The sequence below is a fragment of the Phlebotomus papatasi genome, chromosome 2, assembly GCF_024763615.1.
Source record: "Phlebotomus papatasi isolate M1 chromosome 2, Ppap_2.1, whole genome shotgun sequence".
In the NCBI taxonomy this organism is placed as follows: domain Eukaryota; kingdom Metazoa; phylum Arthropoda; class Insecta; order Diptera; family Psychodidae; genus Phlebotomus; species Phlebotomus papatasi.
The window spans coordinates 16,101,626-16,121,899 of record NC_077223.1 but is presented as its reverse complement, the minus strand read 5'-3'; the positions used below and the strand labels follow the sequence as shown (position 1 = coordinate 16,121,899).

The 20,274-nt window shown below is 32.6% G+C and overlaps 1 protein-coding gene across 2 annotated transcripts in view; it reads right to left on the bottom strand.

Moving 5' to 3' along the window:
* Positions 1–431: 431 nt before the first annotated feature.
* The window catches only part of LOC129802796 (protein stum), a 41,951-nt gene continuing 22,108 nt past the window's right edge, over positions 432–20,274 (bottom strand). For both annotated transcript variants that reach the window (XM_055848896.1, XM_055848897.1), the window contains 4 exons: positions 11,284–11,527; positions 1,420–1,833; positions 1,039–1,357; positions 432–970 (listed from right to left, as the gene is read on the bottom strand). In XM_055848896.1, coding sequence (XP_055704871.1) covers positions 816–970; positions 1,039–1,357; positions 1,420–1,833; positions 11,284–11,527 — 1,132 coding nt within the window. In that variant the 3' untranslated portion in view covers positions 432–815. The remainder of the gene's footprint in view (positions 971–1,038; positions 1,358–1,419; positions 1,834–11,283; positions 11,528–20,274) is intronic.

Genomic DNA, 20,274 nt, shown 5'->3' with positions numbered 1-20,274 from the left:
GGAATATTGCAAATATTCCGAATATTTGTAAAGTATTTGCAATATTCGTAGAATTTGTATGATGTATTCGCCAGTGAAAGGCCCCTAAAAAATGCACTCACTCATTTTTAAGACTTTAATTAATGTGAGATTCATAATCACATCTCTATTGATGAGTACATTATACACAAGAAAATTAAATAGTCAGAAGAATAAAGAATTAATTGGAATTCTACTGAGGAGCACAATAAAGGATTTTCACAATAAAAAAAAACGGTCTTTCCTTAATTTTTGTTTGGGATAAGAAAATTAAATATTGATTATTTATTTTTTTAAGTTTTTGACAGTTTGATCCTTTTTAGGTTTTTTATTGGACAGGATATCGGTCAAAATAGGCCTAAGGCCTAAGACCTGAGCGAAATGATTTAAGGGGAAAAAAAAAGAAAATTAAATTAGATTTTCCTTCTGAAAACATTTTATTCGTCTTCCCAGTTTTTTTCCTAGCAACGACATTGCACCATTATTCCAAGTTTTATAACAATTGTTACAATTTTTCTTTTTTTTTTATATGATAATTCTGTGGGGTAAAGATTTTGCAATTGATGTGATAAAAGTTGTGTTTCACTATTTCGGTAAAAATTTACAAAGATTATTTATACACGTTGTCTATACTTTCTTTTTACATAATAAAGTTTTTCTTACATCTATTAATTATTTAAAAAAAAAAGAAAAACAAGATTTTTTGTTCTTTTTTCTTTTTTGAATTATAAAAATATGAAAAAATGTCTTGTTTCAGAATACTTTCCCGTGTGGGATAGTTTTCTTTCGGGCCGGAATTAGGGTTCGACAGGGGCAGAAGTTTCGGTGGCTGCCTGAGCAGCTGGGGAAGCTCCCATGGGAAGAACGGGAGCTTGCTGTGATCGGCTGCTAATTGTGGCGGCTTCAGCAGCTTCCTCATCTTTTTGTGCCTTTCTCAGTTTTTTGCGTTTCTCTGTGGAAGAATTTGAAAGGGATTAACAAAGGTTCAAGATTCGATTGAAGATTCCGAAAGGTACTTACTCGCGAGGCGAACCATAATTGTGCCCCACCAGATAGACCATCCCCAGCCAACGAGGCAGAAGAGCACCGTAAAGGCTTGGGCAGGTCCGACGATAATGTCAATCAGAAAGGTGCCAATACGCGCCCGGAAGCCATCGTGCTGTGAGAAACGTGGTGTTCCGAGGCATAGACAGAAAAGTCCTGAGAAGACAGTGCCCAAACCAGGCACAAGGCAGTTGCAGATAAGGCAGAACCAGGCTAAACACGGATGCATTACGGGAATGGCGGCTTTCATCAGGGAAGAATGTTCCACTAGAGATAAATCCAGTTTTGGCTTCTCCTGAAAAATACCAAACACTCCTTCAAATTGTCCCTGCAAATCCACACTCCTCAATTACCCACCTCAACCGGAGCTGGAGCAATGCTGGCTTTTTTGCTGTTGAGACTTGTTCGGCGACTTTCGGCATCTTCTTTCCTGCGGCAACAGCAGCAGCATAGACATCGCCAGAATCGGGAACAGCATCCAGGTGCTTTGGGCTCCATCTCACTGGGTTGTCGTTCTGCCCACGTTGACACAGTTGAGGCGTCGGATTTCTTTCGTTGACGTCGACACGGAAGACAGGAACAGCACTTGGAAGTTTTCTTGGGCTCCTGATCTGCCTCAATCATCCGTTGGTGACTGTCAATCTTGTTGGTTGAGCGACAGCACAGAACACGATTTAGGCAAGCACGGCAGCAATTTTGGGATTTGGGAGAATCCTCGTCACTTTTAGGCACTTCCTCGGCTTTTTTGGCTCGCTTCTTCTCAATCTTTTCCTAGGAATGAATATGAGATATGGCTTCGATTAATGTGAGATTTTATAGAAATTCTATTCTGTTTGGTTTCTGTTTCTTCAAATTTTTAACAGGGATTGGACAGTGAACCTTATCAATTCGTATTCACGATTATCTTGCTAAGTTCGAGATAAATGTCTTCTTTGCATTTCTCGGATTACTCGTCCACTGAGAGAAATCCGAAAAAGTTAAAATAACGTTCTGGAAATGTTAATTTTACCCTGCATTATTGATGCGAAATCGGTGTAAATATTACCCTTTTTAGGTGTATTAGGGGTTAAAGTTACCCTTTTTCATGTTAATTTTATTCTTAAAAAGGTGTAAAAATAACATTAAAAAATGTTAATATATTTTTACTCCTAAGAAGTGTTAAAGTTATGAGGAAAAAAAAGTTAATCGCACCCCCGTTTTTTCTCAGTGTCTGCTTCATATCAAAAATTAAGATGTCTAGAGTAGTTACAGTAGATACAGTAGGGTAAATGTCCTAATTCAAAACCATTTCCAGACGCTTTAACTTTGACAGAAGGTTCAACACATTAAGTTCATATTTTTTCTGAAGAGAATTACATAAATTTGCTCCTTGACTCTTCTAGAATGTTACTGTTTAGTTAAAATTGTTCAAATATAATTTAAAAACTTCTTAAATACAAGAAAAATACACAAGTGCAAAATGCTTCTATTGAAAACATATTAATCCAAATGGAGACAAGGGAAAATTTCTAATTGGAGACAAACAGTGTAAGTGAAACCGCGACGAAAGGCTTCCAAAACCTTATTGAGTTGCTCTTGAGTGCAGGATTTGTTCTTATTCCTGGTCTTTTCTCCTTTCCCATCTAAAACAATAAGAAAGTCTCTCCAAAAAATCAAATTTCCGGGGTTTCCTATTAAAGCATTAGCAGACACTTCAGAAAAACCCTTTTTGTTCACGAAATAGGTAATTATTTCATTTGAAAATTTCACGTAGGGGAAAGTGCCCATGCTTGATACGGTCCAAGCTTAATAATAACTATTTTTGTCCTGTGTTAATCAATAGTTGTGACTTATAGCAATATATTTTAATAGCTGGTCCTAAGTCTCACACTTCCTGAAAAATTAGGATCCTAGCTCTTTTTTCCTAGTTTCAGGTAGCAAATATCAAAAATAGGTCCAAAACTGTAATTTCGATACATGATATTTCATAAGTATTTCTTAATTAATGTCGCTGTTCAGGAAAACTACTATTATAGGCACATAGAGGGTTCATCTCTATTAATTTTTATGTAAAAATATTTTTACTTGGGACACTGTTTTTGTGGGTGGTGACAAATTCATAAATTCTACCGGTGTCCGTCCATCCTAAATAAGAGGCGTTCTGGAAATCTCCGGACATATGTCCTCATATTATAAAATCTAGAAGGCAAACGGTGCGAAATAATAACTTAGGGTTTTCAGGACGCCCCTCCCTCTTATATAAGTTGTCTGGGACCATTAGCGTGACCTTTATTCTCCTACATTTCTTTTATGTCTTTCCAAAAAGCTCTGAGGAACATATTTCTTGTTTGATTACAATACAGTCCATATTCATTTAGATCTCAAAAATATGCGAATTCAAGTTTTCACGTTGGTATTGGTAGCATTTCTCTCTCAAAGTACGGAGAGGACGTGATAGAACATTTTTTAAAGAGAAAGTGAACTGAAATGTCAAAAACTGAAATGCAATCGAGTTTCCTTAATTCATGTGTTTTTTATTTGTTCTTCAGATTGTAAATTAAATTTGGTGAAAAGTTCTTAAGTCCAGCATGAACTTTTTGGCCAAGAACTGCAGTGAATAATATTTAGTGATAAACTACAGTGCTAGGGATTGAAAAAATAAATGTCAATGAACAGTGAAAAGCTCGAATCTGGGTTTTTTTTTTGTAAGTACATTTTGAACTTTCTTTTTAGATGTCCAACCACCGAGTCCCGCTATAAAAAAAGCTCTTCCACAAAGAGAAGAGAATATATTTCCGGATTTTTTGGTAGCCCGCACGCAATTGGACATCAATTTAATAACGAGCTATCAATTAGAAAAAAAAATATGAAGTGATTGAATGTGTTATGAAAGTGCATGCATCGCCCGAGAACCCAGTGCCAGTCATACTTATTTTATTCAATTTGATGAAAATTGTTTTATATGACAACGGGCACAGATTTTGTATTAGAACGTCCTCTCCGTAGTATTACTCTGAGATTTCTCCCCATTTATAAAAAGCTCTGGGAAGCTATGATACTCCATTTTTGCAAAAATTAATGGAAGACAAGGATAATTTTTACGTTATTAAGAAAAGTCTATGGTTTTAAAAGGTAAAAATAAACATAAATCCTACTTTATTATGGACAAATTTACGTTTTACTTACGCAAAGTTTCAAATGTACTAATAGCATATCGGGTAGTCTGATTCTCGACTTGACTTATTTTTAATGATTTTATGTACTAAGTCACACGTGAGAACTATTTTAAGAATTGAATAGAAAGCTCTTGAATAAACGACTTTTTTGGGTGACTTATTTCGTGTGGCTTCCAAATGTGTCGCTTTCCCTTTCCATTAAGCTATAGTTTAGGTCGTGATTGTTCTTACGTTTTACTAAAATTAGTCATATTCGGAATTCTAATTGGAACCAGTAAGAGAATTTTGTAACGATATGACAATTTTCAAGATGATTAGGATTTTATTGGTGAATCCTTGGAATTAAATATCTTGAAAAGCTTGAAAATATACTTTGATGTGAATTTTATTCCAGAATTCATTCTAAAAGTTCTGAGAACTAGAAGAACTAGAAGTCATAGAAGAAACTATGGGTTCTTAAAAAACGATAACTTACTGTTCTACTATTTAAAGACATAGAGAATATATTGAGACTAGTCTTATGTCTTATCCCTTTGGTTCTTATGGTAAGGGAAATAATATGCCTTATCCTTGGGCTTTGTAATCACTCAGCAATACTTATACTCTATTATAATACTTCAGTTTTTAAACGGATCCTGTCAATATTCTGAGAAGAAACATGGAGATTATTTGCCTTGTAACAATTTCTTAAATATCTTTGAGTACTTTGTATCAATGTTCATCTTTGAGCACGAACCAATTTCCCGATTTTTTGATCAAAAACATCTTAAGATGAGGTATTAATCATGCTCTGCAAAAAATATCCTAAGATTTGTACATCCTTGCAAGTCGTAATCATCTTGTCCAAAAAATTCTTTATCTCATGTTATCCATATTTTCCTTTATAGCTTTATATATTCAGAGTCCCAAAGGATGCGAAAGAGTTAGTTTTCCTTCAATATAAATTTTCATTCTAAATCAAATTTACGTTTTTACTGAAAAAAAAAAATGGAATACTATATAAAGCGAAAACATTTAGGGTGGAGTAACCACTTATCGCCATGTTTAGGGAAAAGAGGAATTAATTTTATTATAACTTTTGAACTCTTAGGTGTCTTCTATACGAGGGGATTTCGAAATGCACTCCTTTGTGCTATGCACTGGTGAGTCTCGGGAAATCTCCCCTAGTGGTTCATTCCTGAGATAAATTTTCTCCATCCTCTCTCTGTTATAAATTCTCCAAGTGTGCTCTAACTAAAATAGATAGTCTGGATGACTTTTTATTTTATTTTGAAACGTTTCGAACGTCAATCACACAGTGTTTTACAATCAAAGAATTTGTTAAGTAGTGGTAAAGTAAGGTAAAATAAGGTAAAGTAAAGTAAGGTAAAAAATAAAGGTAAAAATCCTTGGTAAGGAACACTTTATAAGGAAGAGGAGATGGGGCACATATTCTCTATGTCAAAACCGTCCTACCGCAGGATTTTATGCCAATATTTTTGCTAAATGAAGAAAATATCCTAAGTTTTTATTTTTCTGTAAATCAACTTTATTCTAGTTAGTTAACTATTTCGACTATTTCTTTATTTCTATTTAAGGGTGTCTATTTAACAATTCGACCATATTCTAATAAGGATTCAACGATACATTCACAAGAGTGATCGATACCGTGTCCCTATTTCACCTGCTTTTCGACTTTTTTGAAAATAGTTCACGAGAAAAACATCTCTTGAAAAACAAAAAAAAAATTTAAAACCGCTTGAAAGGTAAAAATATTCGAACATAAACAAATGGAGCTTTCGAAGAGGGAGATTTTAAGCGCCGAAAGATAGGCAAAAATGTACCGGTTCTAAAGTTCAGTGGGGGACTTTTGTGTCAAAATGGAGATTTCGAAATAAAATCCCCCCGTTTAGATGCTCCCTTATTAGAAGATAACTCAAATTTGACACAAAGTTACTTAGATGTTTTGGTTCTAGGTTCGTGAAAACAAAAGTCCTACAATTTAACGCTGGACTACTTAAAAAACTGATTTTTATTAAAAATGAAAAAATAACCTCTTAGTCGCCACTTTTTACCACTTTTCGCCAGTTTTGTAACCACTTTTCGCCACTCACTTGAAAAAGTCCAAACTCGATTATTTTAGGTAATGTTTTAAAAAGAATACATTCAGCATTTCTTTTTTCTGATGATCACCTTATTATTACTCACTTTAAATAATTTTCCTTCACTTTTATTTGAGAAATCAAATTATAGGTCTATTGCAGAAAGTAAACAATGCAGATTTGACAACTGCGAATCCACGAAGCGAAGAATACAAATAACTTTGCGGCTCATTTATTTCACAAATCGCGAAAAATAGCGGTTTTAATATAAGTGACGAAAAGTGGAGCACTGGCGAGAAGTGGTGATTCCACCCTATTCTATTTAATTTAAAGTTAATTTTTAACGTACAACATTAAACTTAAGGGGGGAGCACCTTTGAATTGAGGCAGCTTGAAATTGTGTTTTTCTCGTATTTTTAAATGCACTCAAAAAAATCCACGGTTAAATGGGTATGTAAAACAGGGTTTGTCTATCAAACTGATGCCAAACCCTGTTTCAACCTAAACGTGGCAAGGTTTGACGTACAAGTATTTTTTAAACCCTATTTCAACCAAACCCTGAAAAGGTACAAAGTCAAATCCTGTTATGGATATTGATTAACTTTGCCTCAGTAAACCTTGGCAGGAATGGAGACCAATCCTCGTCATGATTATATTTTAAACCCTGTTTTCGTCAAACCCTGGCAAGAGTAAACCATAATCCTTGTCAGGGGTATATTTTAAAACCTTTTTCTCAGTAAACCTTGGCAAGAATGAAGACCAATCCTCGCCATGTTTATACCTTAAACCCTGTTTCGTCAAACCCTGGAAGGAGTATGGCTTAACCCGTAACACGGGTTACACTCAATCCTTGTTTCCATCAACCCCTGGCAAGCGGAAAAACAACCCTTGTCGTGAGTTTATTCAAATCTCGCCTCTTTCAACCCCTGGATGCCTATTTTTAACCCTTGTTAAGATTAAAATTAAATTTACTTGGAAAATAATTAAATAAAACTAGAAATTCTTATTATAATATTTTGCATCACTAAGGAAATAAAAAGTAACGGCTAGAATAAAAAGTTTATACTTTAGTCGTTATTTTCTTATTTTCTCAGTGAAGAAAAATATTATAAAAGGAATTTCTAAGCCTTATTTAATTGTTTTACATGTAAATTTGACTTAAATTCTAACAAAGATTGAAAAATGATTTCCAAGAAGTTTACTTAAGTGAGATTTGAATTTCTCATATACATACATCAGTGTAGAAGTATAAAAAAAAATTATAATTAGGTTAAGTAAACATTTAGAATTTATTACAATAAAATGGTACTTGTTTCTCTAACAATATATCATTATAATTCCTTATTTTACTATTAAATAATTAAAATTTAACACAAATATAAGAATTTATAACTCCTAGTTATTTCATTACTTTAAACTTTATTATATTATTATTTTTTAAGGTATCGTAAAAATATCTGTTATTTAAAGTTTTTTTTAAACAATGTTGGCAAAAACTAGGGAGTAAATTTTAAACAGCATGAGAAAAGCTTTTTTCAAAATAATTAATCAAAAACTTAGGAAAATCCATCAAGAAAAAATGACAGTATTTGTTTACCTATATTCTTTTTCAATATTTAATTTTATCTCAATGAAAAATAAATAAATATATCTAGATTACCTTAACAGCTTTATGGCGTCTACACACTAGTAGAATTTTTTTTTAAATGCCTTTTTAAAAAAAATTCTGACGTTTCTATCTACAAGGATATGGGAAATTTGCTTTAAAAAGGCATTTTTAAATTTTTTTTTGCAGTATTGCAACTTTAAATAAAATATATACATATTCTTTGATAACAAAGTACAACATGTGAAGAATATTTTCTCATCTCAAAGCTTCAAGCCAGTGAGAAACTTTAGGATAGAGCCTTTACAAATTTATTTAAAGCCAATTGAGAAGCATCAACTTTAAAGCTCTTTTAAAAATCTCAATTTGTGAGATTTATATGCAAAATTTTTCGAAAACTAATGCATCAATTTCATCGAAAATTTGCATACTTCTAGAGTTGATTGTTTAAAACTTAAACAAGGATTTGTTTTCGTGGGCGATCGAGAATTCAGGACAATTAGTCCTCTGTTACACCTCCAATGTCCACGCTTCCAGTATTGTTCTGTATGTGTCTAGTGTGAAATGTGTACCGTTTTCCTAAGTGTTACTCGTCTACCTTCTCTTTTGAGGGGTAGTTTTAAATTATAACACGTCACAATACAAATTTTATATATGTGAATAGAGCTATATACACTCTTATTCTCGATGTACCTGATTACTTGTTTACTTATATATTTATTTATTTAATATTTTATTAAAATGACTGCTAGTGTCGTACTATGACCAGCTGGAAATCGACTGACCATTGCAAGCCCCGGGAGGACACAAACAAGGGGAATACCCTGCAACATGGGTAATAACATACAGACGAAGAGAGGATTGGCAAAGGCTCAAGTGTCTCACTGCAGACACAGCAAAGAGCAATTCAGCCGTCCCCTCTCGTCTCCAAAATAAGGCGACCGGGCCACAAGTAACCGGAAAGTCCGGTCACATTCTTTGTGGCCGCAGAATATATATATTTCCTTGATCATACCTTATTTTGCACGGCGAAAAGTAGTGTAAAATACGCCATTTTTTTCTTGTAAAAAATGCTATTGAAAACAAATTTCATGTTTTTAAACTTTCATTGAAATATAACTCTTACTCAACTGCTAACAGCAAATATTTAGTTTTCTGACTTCAGAGAAAAATTATGTGAGTTGTGTCTCCGAAAATCATTTTAAAAGATCAGCCTCTTAAAATTTGTAAATCAAAATTTTAGAAAATATTGTTCTAATGTTGTACTTTTATGTTTCAGAGTTGGATTTGAAGAAAAAATATTCTTTATTATATTTAAAAAAAAATTAAAGAGTGCGTATTTTATGGTTTCTGTAACCTACGTAATTCCTTAAGCTTAAATTACTCAATCCTGCTTCAGCCTGCATCACTTCAAAAGATGTGTAAGGTTAGGACGGTGGCAATTATTTTATTTTGCACTTTCCACTGCTCCCTGACGTGCTTCTGCTCTCTCCTCTTGAAATTTTAGGTAAATTTCCATGTTTCAGTATGATCCTCTCGTTCGAACTTCTGCAAATCTGGAGTTTCGACATCTAAGAAAAAATGGTAACATAAACTAAAATTACAAAATTTATCTTAACCGTTTAGACATGTAGATAGATTTTTATTCATTAGCAATAAATAAGGCTAAATCCCGTGGAAAATAGAAAACATATAAAACGGTTAACTCGAGATTAAAAAAAGAAGTTAAAACGTAATCTTGACACAGTTTAAATTTCAAAAGTCTTTAGAATATTTTGTGGTGAACAGCATTTCACAGTTTTTTCACTAAAATCACGAGAAATTTTATCGATTTTTTTTTTTAGAAAATAAAGATAAAGATAAGAAAATAATAATTTTTAAAAGTTCGTGAAAATCCCGTTAAAAATACAGAAAACGCCGCACTTGAACTTTGGATGCGCACACTTTGCACCAATACTAACCGTGGCAAGGATGAAAATCAACCCTTAAGAGATTAAAACAGGGTCAAGGTTAAAACAGGGGTAAAATCCTAATCTTGACACGGTTTAAAATTTAGGCGTACGGAAAATCCTCAGTGAACAGCATTTTCACGCTTTTTCCACTAACACCTTCAAGAATTTCACCGATATTTTTTATGAAAATTAATTTCTCACTGTTTATTTAGGCATTGATGGTGGAAAATTGGGATAAATTCTGTGAAAACTTGAGGAAACGCCGCACAATGGCTTTAGACGCGCACACATTGCACCAATACTAACCGTGGCAAGGATGAAAATCAACCCTTGAGAGATTAAAACACGGTTAACTCAAGATTAAAACAGGGGTAAAATCCTAATCTTGACAGGGTTTAAAATTTAGGCGTGCGGATAATCCTCAGTGAACAGAATTTTCACGCTTTTTCCACTAAAATCTTCAAGAATTTCACCGAGATTTTTTTAGAAAATATATTGCTCACCATTTATTTACACATTTACGGTAAAATTGACCCTAAATTCAGTGAAAATCTCATGATAAAAAGAGAAAACTCCGCACTTTGATTCTTTACGCGCACGTTTGGTTACAAACTTGAAAAGAAAATTAAGCACCACTTACCACAGAACTTTTCACAATTTACTCTTCTTGTCGCTGATATGTCCCTGGGTGGTCACTGTGGGGGCTCATATTGAGCCCCAATCCCCGAAATGTCAGCGCGAATGCCTCCATTCTTTGAGGCACACTGAACACTAAACACCATTTTTCTCTTACTGATTCCACTTGACAAGTTTACACGAGAAACCCTTAAATGCATTAAGAATTTCGCCATGATAGAAATTTAAAACCATTCAAACCTTGCGCAAGATTTAAACCGATGTGCTAAGGTTAATAGTGAAATCCTTCACTAAAAAAAGGAGTTAAAATTGCTGAAACAGGGTTAACTCATGTTTACAGTTTAAAACCTTTTTAAAATTAAACCGTGACTAACCCTGTTTATAGTCGATTTTAAACCTTGCCTCAAATAAGCTCTTTTCTGAGTGTGGATTTGAGCCTTATCTATGTATGTAATTTAGCTTCGCAATTGATATGTGGAGCTAAAAATGATAAGGTCATGTTTTCCAAATATCCGAATTTCAATAGTGCCCTATTCAAATTGCCTCACTACTCCCTACGGGTTAGAGTTTTCCCCAAAATGTTTTTCACTTAACCGTCTCTTATAGATTTTTAAGGATAATTATAACTAATAATTTAAATGAAAATAAAACGGCAATTTAATCAGTTTAGGTATAATTTCTTTTTTTCTGTGTTGATGGAATAAAATTTCTTATCTCCGTTATTTAAAAATGCCACAAATCCTTTCCGCAGGAATCATAAGAATAGCAATTTTGCATTTTTTTTTACTCACTTCTTTTGCTTCCTTGGCCTCTTTATCCTTCTTCTTCCTCTTGCAACAGTTCCACCGAGAAGTTTTCTCGTTGACTGTTTCCAAAGTGTCCCTTGGAGGTACTGGTGGTGGCGTGGACGTCTTTGGTTGTTTCCGACAGCAAAGCAACTTTCTACACGGAAGGCAGCACGTGGAGCATCTGCAACATCGACTCGGGGCTTTGGACTCCTTCACCGAACTCTCCTCAGCTGTTTCTCCAGGTGAGCTTTTTTTTTTTTTGAATATTTACACAAGGAGAGAAAGAGAAAGAGAGAGTAGAAAGTTGAAAAATCAGGCAAATAAGTGAGGAAATTTAATTGCTCAATGAAAAGAGAGTCTCCACGGAGTGGATGGACCTTGCGTGTTTTGTGAAAGTTTATTCTAAATTGCGCCACATGCCCTCCCTTGCCCTGGTACAAAGGATTGGTTGGTGGAGGGTGAAAAATAAAGGTAATGGGGTGGGAAAACAAGGGTTGGAGAATGCAAAATGCAAGACCATGGTACAGGAGAACACAAAAAAAAATAACATTCTACAATATTATTTCCATAACTTTCTCTTGTGGACTTGCATTAAATGTCCAGATCTTGAGCTGATTTATCAACATGAATGCAATTTTTTTTTTCTTTACCAAACAAAAATCGATCGTGTGCACAATTTATGGTGGAATTTTTCTCACCTATTTCACAGCATAGTTTTGTGAGTGTGAATTGTTAAGTTTTCGCCTGAGTTCTACTATACATAATAGTATCTACATTGAAAAGCACACACAATGTCCTCAAAGATTTTCTTCAATTTGCCCAATTTTAGAAGCTTTCTTTGCCATGCAATATATACAAAAACTTATAACTACTTGGGAATAATGTAAATATGGGAGTTTAATGAATTTTTGTGTAAGACGAGGAAGAATGTTTGTTGGAGAGAAAGCAGCTCTCCAAAAAAAAAAAAATTGAGACAAATTCTTTTGCCACCTTTCGTGACTCACGATAGTATATTTGATCATCCAAAACGAGCAATCCAGTGAGACAGTCAAAATTGATGAAATTACCATGAGATGGTTACACGAGTAGTGATTTTTAATTACATGGAATATGAAGATAAATTTTTGTTTACCCAGAACGAGAAAGAAATTTTAGATAGAGTTGAATGGCCTTTATTCTAGAATCAAGATCAAGGCTATTACCAACAAAAATACAAAGATTAAGGGCAGAATCACATGTAAAATGCTCACCGTATTTCAATAATTTACGCATTTTTATTGCAATTCTAACGCAAATTCTCCATTACCGTATTACCTTATCTCATACTCGGTGGCACTAGGTGAAAATAATATAAGATAATTTGAAGATATAAAACGAAAATGCGATAAACGGTGAGCAAAAAAAACTAGGATTAATTTCTCTTACAGTTTTCTTTGCTCACCGTTTATCGAATTTTCGTTTTGTTTCTTCAATTTTCTTAAATTATTTTCACCTAGTGTCACAGAGTATGAGATAAGGTAATATGGTAATGGAAAATTTGCATAAGAATTGCAATGAAAATGCGTAAATTAACTAAATACGGTGAGGCTACGGCGAGCATTTTATTGTCAATCTGATTCTAAGATTAAAAATGAAAATTTAAAGTTTGGAAAGGTTCTTAATCTTAAAGAAAAACTTAGATATTTCGCTTAGTTGCAAAAAGGACTGCATAAGTTTGTTCTTATAAGTTTTCATACGATTGTTTTATTTAAAGATATTTTGCAAAATTGGTAAACCACAAAATCGTGAATATTTTTAGAATAACAATATATTTACAGAGTAATTGAGGATGTTTAACGGTGCTATCACACTAGGATTTTTTACAATTTAATTTAAAATTGAATTCAGCAAATTGAGCATTAAAATTGTTTGAACCACTTGAAATTTTTCATAGCCAGGACACATTTTTGCTAGAAATTTGCTAAATTCAAAAAAGCCGCGCAGATTGCCAGTTGTTTTATTTTGTCATTTGTGATTTTGTTACATTATTAGAAAAATAAGTGAGTCCAGTGATGAGGAAGAAATTTTCCTACTTTATGTAGGATACATGTTCAATAAAAATGTGTCTCAAGGTAAAAGGAAGAGATTGTGGGCCAAAAAATAGATCCAAGAGAGATCTGCCCACGGATTCATTGAAAAAATGTATGATGATATCGCAACTGGTGATTTTTTTGGGCACAACAATTTTCTTCGTATGGCTACTGAAGAATTTGAGGAACTACTTCACATAGTTGGACCTCATTTGCAGAAAGAAACAACGAAAATGAGGATGTCTATATCGCCTAAAATTGGAATTGTTGAGCAATTTTAACATTTTAATTTGCTGAGTTGAAATTAATTTGAGCAACCACATTTATGCTATTTTAGCGTATTTAAACATGTTTTTGTGGGCCAAGTATTAGTTTATATCAATAAATAAGCGAAAATCTATTAATTCAAATGATTTTTAATGCAAAATAATGCATAGGAACAATTTATCTGAAAATTAAATTGAATTTATAAATTGAAAAATCCTAGTGTGAGAGCACGTTAAAATTGTAGATATTTCCTAAATTAATAAGTCAAAAAATCGGTAAATCGCATGAAAGTCAATACTGCAAATGCAATTTCAGAATTTGAGGATCTGATGCAATTCTGAGAAGAATATAGATTTCTGAATTTTCAAATAGAGGAGGTTGTCTTAATAAATAGATCGCGTAAAATTTTATTAGTCGATCATTATACTCTGAATTGACTACAAGTTGCATTTTTATCTGACAAATTCTTTCATGTCTTTAAAACTCCGTGAATTTAAAAATTTAAACTCCGTTCAGTGATTAAGTTTCTTACTCAAAAAAAGATTTAAAAGATACTGGAAATTCATTCCAGTAGGGGAAAGTGCCCAAATGATCACTTGAGTTTCGAGGTAGTTTTTAAGGGTTGAAGATGATTCATTCTGTGGAAAATCTAAAATGGATATATACCTAGAAATCCTAAAAATTATGTATCTTACTATTTATGCAGATCCAAATATGACTAGGTCTAAAATGATTGATACCTAATTTCAAACACATATGCCACACATTTTGCAAAAAAAAAAATTATTTATGAAAAATCTGCAATTATCTGAGTCTTATTTGGACCATTTAGTGAAACCAATTTTATGAATCTTCTTGTAATTATTGACAAGACTGATTTATTACCATGATCCTAAACTGATACAAGAATTATATCAGTCGATTGAAGCTGGAAATTCGATTAAATAAAGCTTGAAATATCGGTTGATAAAATGGTTTTTGATTTCCAGGACGCTCATTAGTTGATTATCTTGAACAAGGTACCTAAGACAATTGTGGAAAAGCGCGCTACCTTGTGACGACTCAAGCTTCGTACAACTCAATTTTTTCTCTATATGTTCTTAATGGATTTCACCCATAGCTCTTTTCTGAAAATTTGAAGCATTAGGCCAGCTTTTAAAATATAATATTACATTGGGCCAAATTAATTTAAAACACATTGAAAAAAAATTGTTCTAAATTTCTACTCGTAAAGAAAATTTGAGAATATCAAAATTTAAGCATTCGAATTACGAATTCCTGAGTCATCCATCCATCGTATTTGCTAGATTTGATCTCTAGAAACTTTTATCTGCCCAGAAACCTAAAGAAATTTCTCCGTGACCTATAACCATTGGTTATAGGTCACTGAAGGGTCGTTGGGTCAAGTGGAATTATGGGAATTATGTAATGTTTCTTTCATTTCTTTTACGCGAACTTTTCTGATAACTTGTACTATAATCATGATTTTTTTAAGCCCTACTCGCCCTACTTTAAAAATAAGCCCTTTATGTACTAATCTATGTAGATAGACATGAATTAGGAATATATTGTTAGTAATTATTTTTTTTTTTAAAGAAAAGTTGGAAACGATTTTGAGCAAAAAAATGTTATATCATTTTTATCAAATAGAATTTCATGAAAAATTGCACAGTTTGATGTCAATCATTCTTATAATTTTGAGATGAAAAAGCTCAAAGATTCATGAAGTTGGAAATTTAGTGTCAATTTTAAAGATTTTTAATTACGAGTTAAAGAGTTATTCCATTAGGTAAAGAAAGCTTAAAGTTTTAAATTAAATATTTAGATTCAAAATGAGAGATTTAAAATAATGAAAAAATAAGTAGTAAAATAATGAAACTGAAGTGCAAATTTTAGATAATATTCCAGTTATCTTCATAATTACACGCGATAACTTTATAAATCACTTTAATTTGCACTTTTCTTTTAAACTGTTTCTAAAACAATAACAAAACAATTACCTAAGTAGATATTCGGAAAAACTATTTTTTGCTAAATGCAGATCAAGACGATTTACCAGGATTCACTAACTAAATATAATATTTCAACGATCCGAAAATTAGGAAATTCAAATTAAATTAACATTACCAAAGATAACTTTCTGCTTGTATTTTATGGACGATTTTCACGATTCTTTTTTTAATAAAGTTTTTCAAGGTGAAGGACAATTTAAAATTTGCCTTCAAATTCTAACAAGCCTAATTAATTTTTAATTTGGAATAGGGTCGAAGGAACACCTTTTCGACAGGGAACCCCTATTGACACTTTTGTCAAAATGTTGAAATTTATTTAATGCATCCAATAAAATCTAAGTAATATAACGTTTTTTTTCATTAATATGCGTTTTAGGATAAGGATAAGTGTTCGAATTTCGTATTCCAAATGGTACAGGGTAGGGTGTCAATAAGTCCTGACACGGGTTCTTAAAGTGTCAATAGATGTTCCTTTCACCCTAAATCCGGAAAGGAATTTAAGCTAAATTTAAATGGTAATTTTATTATTATTAAGAGATTTGTGAACAGACTTGGGAAAGTACTATCCGGAAAATACGAAATTTAGATGACAAACACTCAGATATAACGATTTTGAGGTCTTTGGGGAATCTGATTCCCATTCAAAATCCCTATTTATTGCCTTTTTGGAAATTTATTTTTTTCATTTTCCGAAATGATTTAGAGATTGCCAAGAATTTTAATAGTTTTAATCAAGATTAACGAGAAAAAAGTTCTACAAAGGGTATTACTCAATTGATTACTGATCAATTGATTGATTAATTACATTGAATAGAAGTTCGTTTAGGGCGCTTTTGTAGGGATTTCTAAATTAATTTGCAATGGTTTTGAACCGGTGAAGTTTAAAAGAAGTTTGCTGAATTTTGCAAGAAGCGCGACCTTCCGAATTTATTGCTTTGTCACACTCATTCTAGGAGGTGGTTTTCGCTTAACCATTCTAGTAAGAAGTGATAGTTCATGTGATTAGTGGGATATGAAGCTTCTTTGAGCTGTAGAGTATCTTTGATTTCCGATATTTTCTCATATTTTTTAAAAGAAGCTTGACTTTACAATTATTTTATTTAAGTTCCACAATTGTTTTGCACAGCTAAATTACATTACGTTAAAGCTCAATTTCCTTTCGAAACATTATATGTAAAAATTGTATATATTAATGTAGTTCCACAGCTTAAAGTAGCCCTACCCCTCTCCCTAGACGATCTTTTTCAAACGTGAAATTTTTAAGCTTTTTAAATATGTTTATAAAAAGTATACAAGATATTCTTACGAAAATCTCGTTATTGTTTTTTTTCTTGCAATGAAATGCCATAATTCAATTTTAATTATTTTAATTTTATTTCATCCAAATGTTTTAATTACTCTAAAAATATATTACACGTGAAGAATATTCATCAAAATTATTATTTTGTTCTCACTAAAGTATAACATTGCGAGAGAGCCTTTTTATGAGGTATATATGAGGTAGTTTTTTTATGATTTTGGGTTTGTTGTGTGTTGAGGTTTCTCTTCATGTTACATCAAAAAAATTGACTGTATATATTTTCTGCTCCTTCAGTATAATTAAAAATGTCACTGCGGGTAAATTTTAACGTATATAATACAAATAGAAAAATATTTTGCAATTAAAATGAGCAGAGTTTATTAGGGGGTGAAGTAAGGGATTTCCAAGAAACACCTACGAGGTCTACGTGGTAAATCCAATGCAATGAATGGACTTTCTTTGGATTTATTTGAGAGTGAGAGCATGAAAAGCTCCTCCTGCTTAGTTACTTTTGCAAACTCAAAGCTCAGTTCGTGACGCACTTTGAGGGGGGGAGGGTGGCAAAAGAATGACCTCGGTGGTTGAAAATTACCTAAGAATGACCCTATCGCCATTGTCAGTGTCTTGGACAATTAAAGTGAATGTAACACTTTTTGGGCTACTTTTTCTACTGCTACCATCAGCCGGAAGCAAAATACTCATGCCACATTCGTAAAAAAAAGACGATTGAGAAAGCGGTTAGCCACAGAAAAATTTGTGTTATATACAAGAGCGTAAAGCCACCAAATTAGTTTTCAAACCCTTTCATAATGTTTTCGTTTTTTTTTCTTGGTCACACTTGCTAAATTTGTCCCATTTTCATGAGAGCTTCTTTGACTTTCCCTAAATGAAATTGAAGGTGAACACTTTTTTTTTTGGGGGAAAAATCACTGTGAACACTTGAAGAGTTTCGTGAAAACTGAAGAAAAGTCTCCTACTGTGAATGTTTCGCGCCACTTGCGAGAAATTCCAGCATGGAATGTTTAGCATAGATTTTCCAACAATTTTTCGTAATGAGTCTGACCAGTTGAATAAGGGGAAAAATTTCCCCAAGAAAACTCCAATGTCTTTTACACAAAACATTATTCATTTAAGAATTTTAATTAGAAAAATTTAAATAACAAGATGAAAAGGTATGACGTATGACCTAACAAAAATTCTGCAAAATACGGGTTAAATTGGCTTTTTAAAGGTTCCTTAGTTGAAAGTGCGTGAAGAATTAACCCGAAAAAAATACATAAGAAATGTTAGAGGGGCTTTTGCCAGATTTGTGGGGGGTGAATGAAAAGGTGGAAGAGGCAGGAAGTGACCTCCTTTTTGTCACTTCCGGACTCTTGATTTTTTTCCTCACAAATTTTAGTAGATTGATTCATGGGGAAAAAATATTTTCTCCCCTCTGAATGCTAATATTGATGGGAACTTTCACTTCATATTACTATAATATTTCTCCTTAAGCTTTGAAAAGCACAACAATAATATACAAATAATATAATCTTCATTGTATGTACAATATAATGGCTTTTCCAATCCCATTATGAAGAATGTTTTAGTTAATTTTGCAAATCTTCTCTGTAATTCGATTTTGTATTTAACGTTAGGCTAAAATGTACGAGAGATAATGAATTAATATTTTCGAAGGATTTCCTTATTGTATACCTAATTAGATTCTAGATAGAAATTATTCTAGATAGGGATGTTCTTTTATTTTACAATTATTATCTATAAGAATCATTTCTTTTTTATTTCTAAATAGCTCAAATAAATAATGCCCGCTTTGTTATTCGGATGATAGGGAGACAAAATGACAGATGTCCGTTTCGTTATCCAGATGGATTTCTTGAATTTGTTCAAGAATTTGTTGTGTCTCGAAAATATATAGTCAAGTGTGCCACTTAAAATAATATTTTTATTTTTATTTCCGTAATATAGTCACTTCAGTAACATAATATAACTATTCAAGTTTGAGAAAAACCAAAAATAATATTTTTATCCATTAAATAAGTGAGTGCCCGGATTAGCACATTTGACTGTAACCGACTCATTTCAATCTTGTGCCAACTGGGTTCTTCACTAAAAATTTTCTAGTAGTGATATTTTCGCTAATGACAGCTGGTTGATTGAAAACATTTATTGTTTTTTTCATTGTGAAAAAAGTATTTTAAATCCAAAGGTTTAATTAAAAGTGAATTAGCGAAAAGGCGACCCAGTTAGTGCATGCTGACTTATTTCAGTATTAGCATTATTTTATAAATTTTCTTTAATATTTTTGATAATTTTTTTATATTTTGTTTCTGAATGAAACAGTGAATAATTCTATGGGTTTAGAAGAAGTGAAAAAAAATTCATCAGTCCAAAAACAAGGGTTTAAGTAGTACTCTTCGGAAAACGATCCAGTCACCCCACTTTACTATACTACAAGTTTTTTTGTGTTTTTGTTTTTTTTTTTTTGTGGAATTAGAATAAGAGTTTTAAAGATGATTTAAAAGACTATTTAGAGAATTCCATGCTATTATACTTCATTTATTAAGCAAAAAGTGTTAGCTAAGTAAAAAGTGTTAAATTCAGCTGAACGCGGTTGATTTCACTTATTTATTGACAACTTAAAGAACCAATTGAGTTAAAGCATCAGTGGATTTTTAATTCGAAATTCAGTTAGGTAATAGATTCAAGCGAAAACAGCGAAAATCCTAAACGTTAAAAGTCAGTAACGTCAAAATTTTGAAAGTGTAAAATACCAAGAGACAAAATTTCGAATGGATTGAAATCCTGAATGAGTTCAATCTCTCAGTCTTAAATCCTGAATTGGCCAAAATTGCGAAAAGCCAAAATTTAGAATTTAGGCCCATTCTAGATTTTGGCTTTCGGGACTTTCACCGGGACCCATTGTAATACCGGTAATACTACAGCCTGAAACATAAACGGTAAGAGATATTGACTTCCGGTCTTCGATGACCCCCCTCCTGCCATAAGTTAACATTATCTCTAGATGACTTCTAGATTTTTTTTTAATTTTCGAATACGTATTGGAGGTAGTCAAGGTGACTAATTTCGTCCATAGACACCTATAACCGGCTAATATTTAGATATCGAATTTTCGTAGGTCAAAGTATAAACCACATTGAATGGAGCATTCACAGCCGATTTGCCTTAATTAGGAATTTTTGAAAATTCTTGAAATTTCCAACCCGACTGCATCCGTTTGAATCGGCCATGAATTCATAAAGTACTCGTAAATGATACACTCTTTTTATAATTCAAAATAGCCCAAACAACCCAAATAGAGTCAAAAGAGTTAACCTCAGCTGAA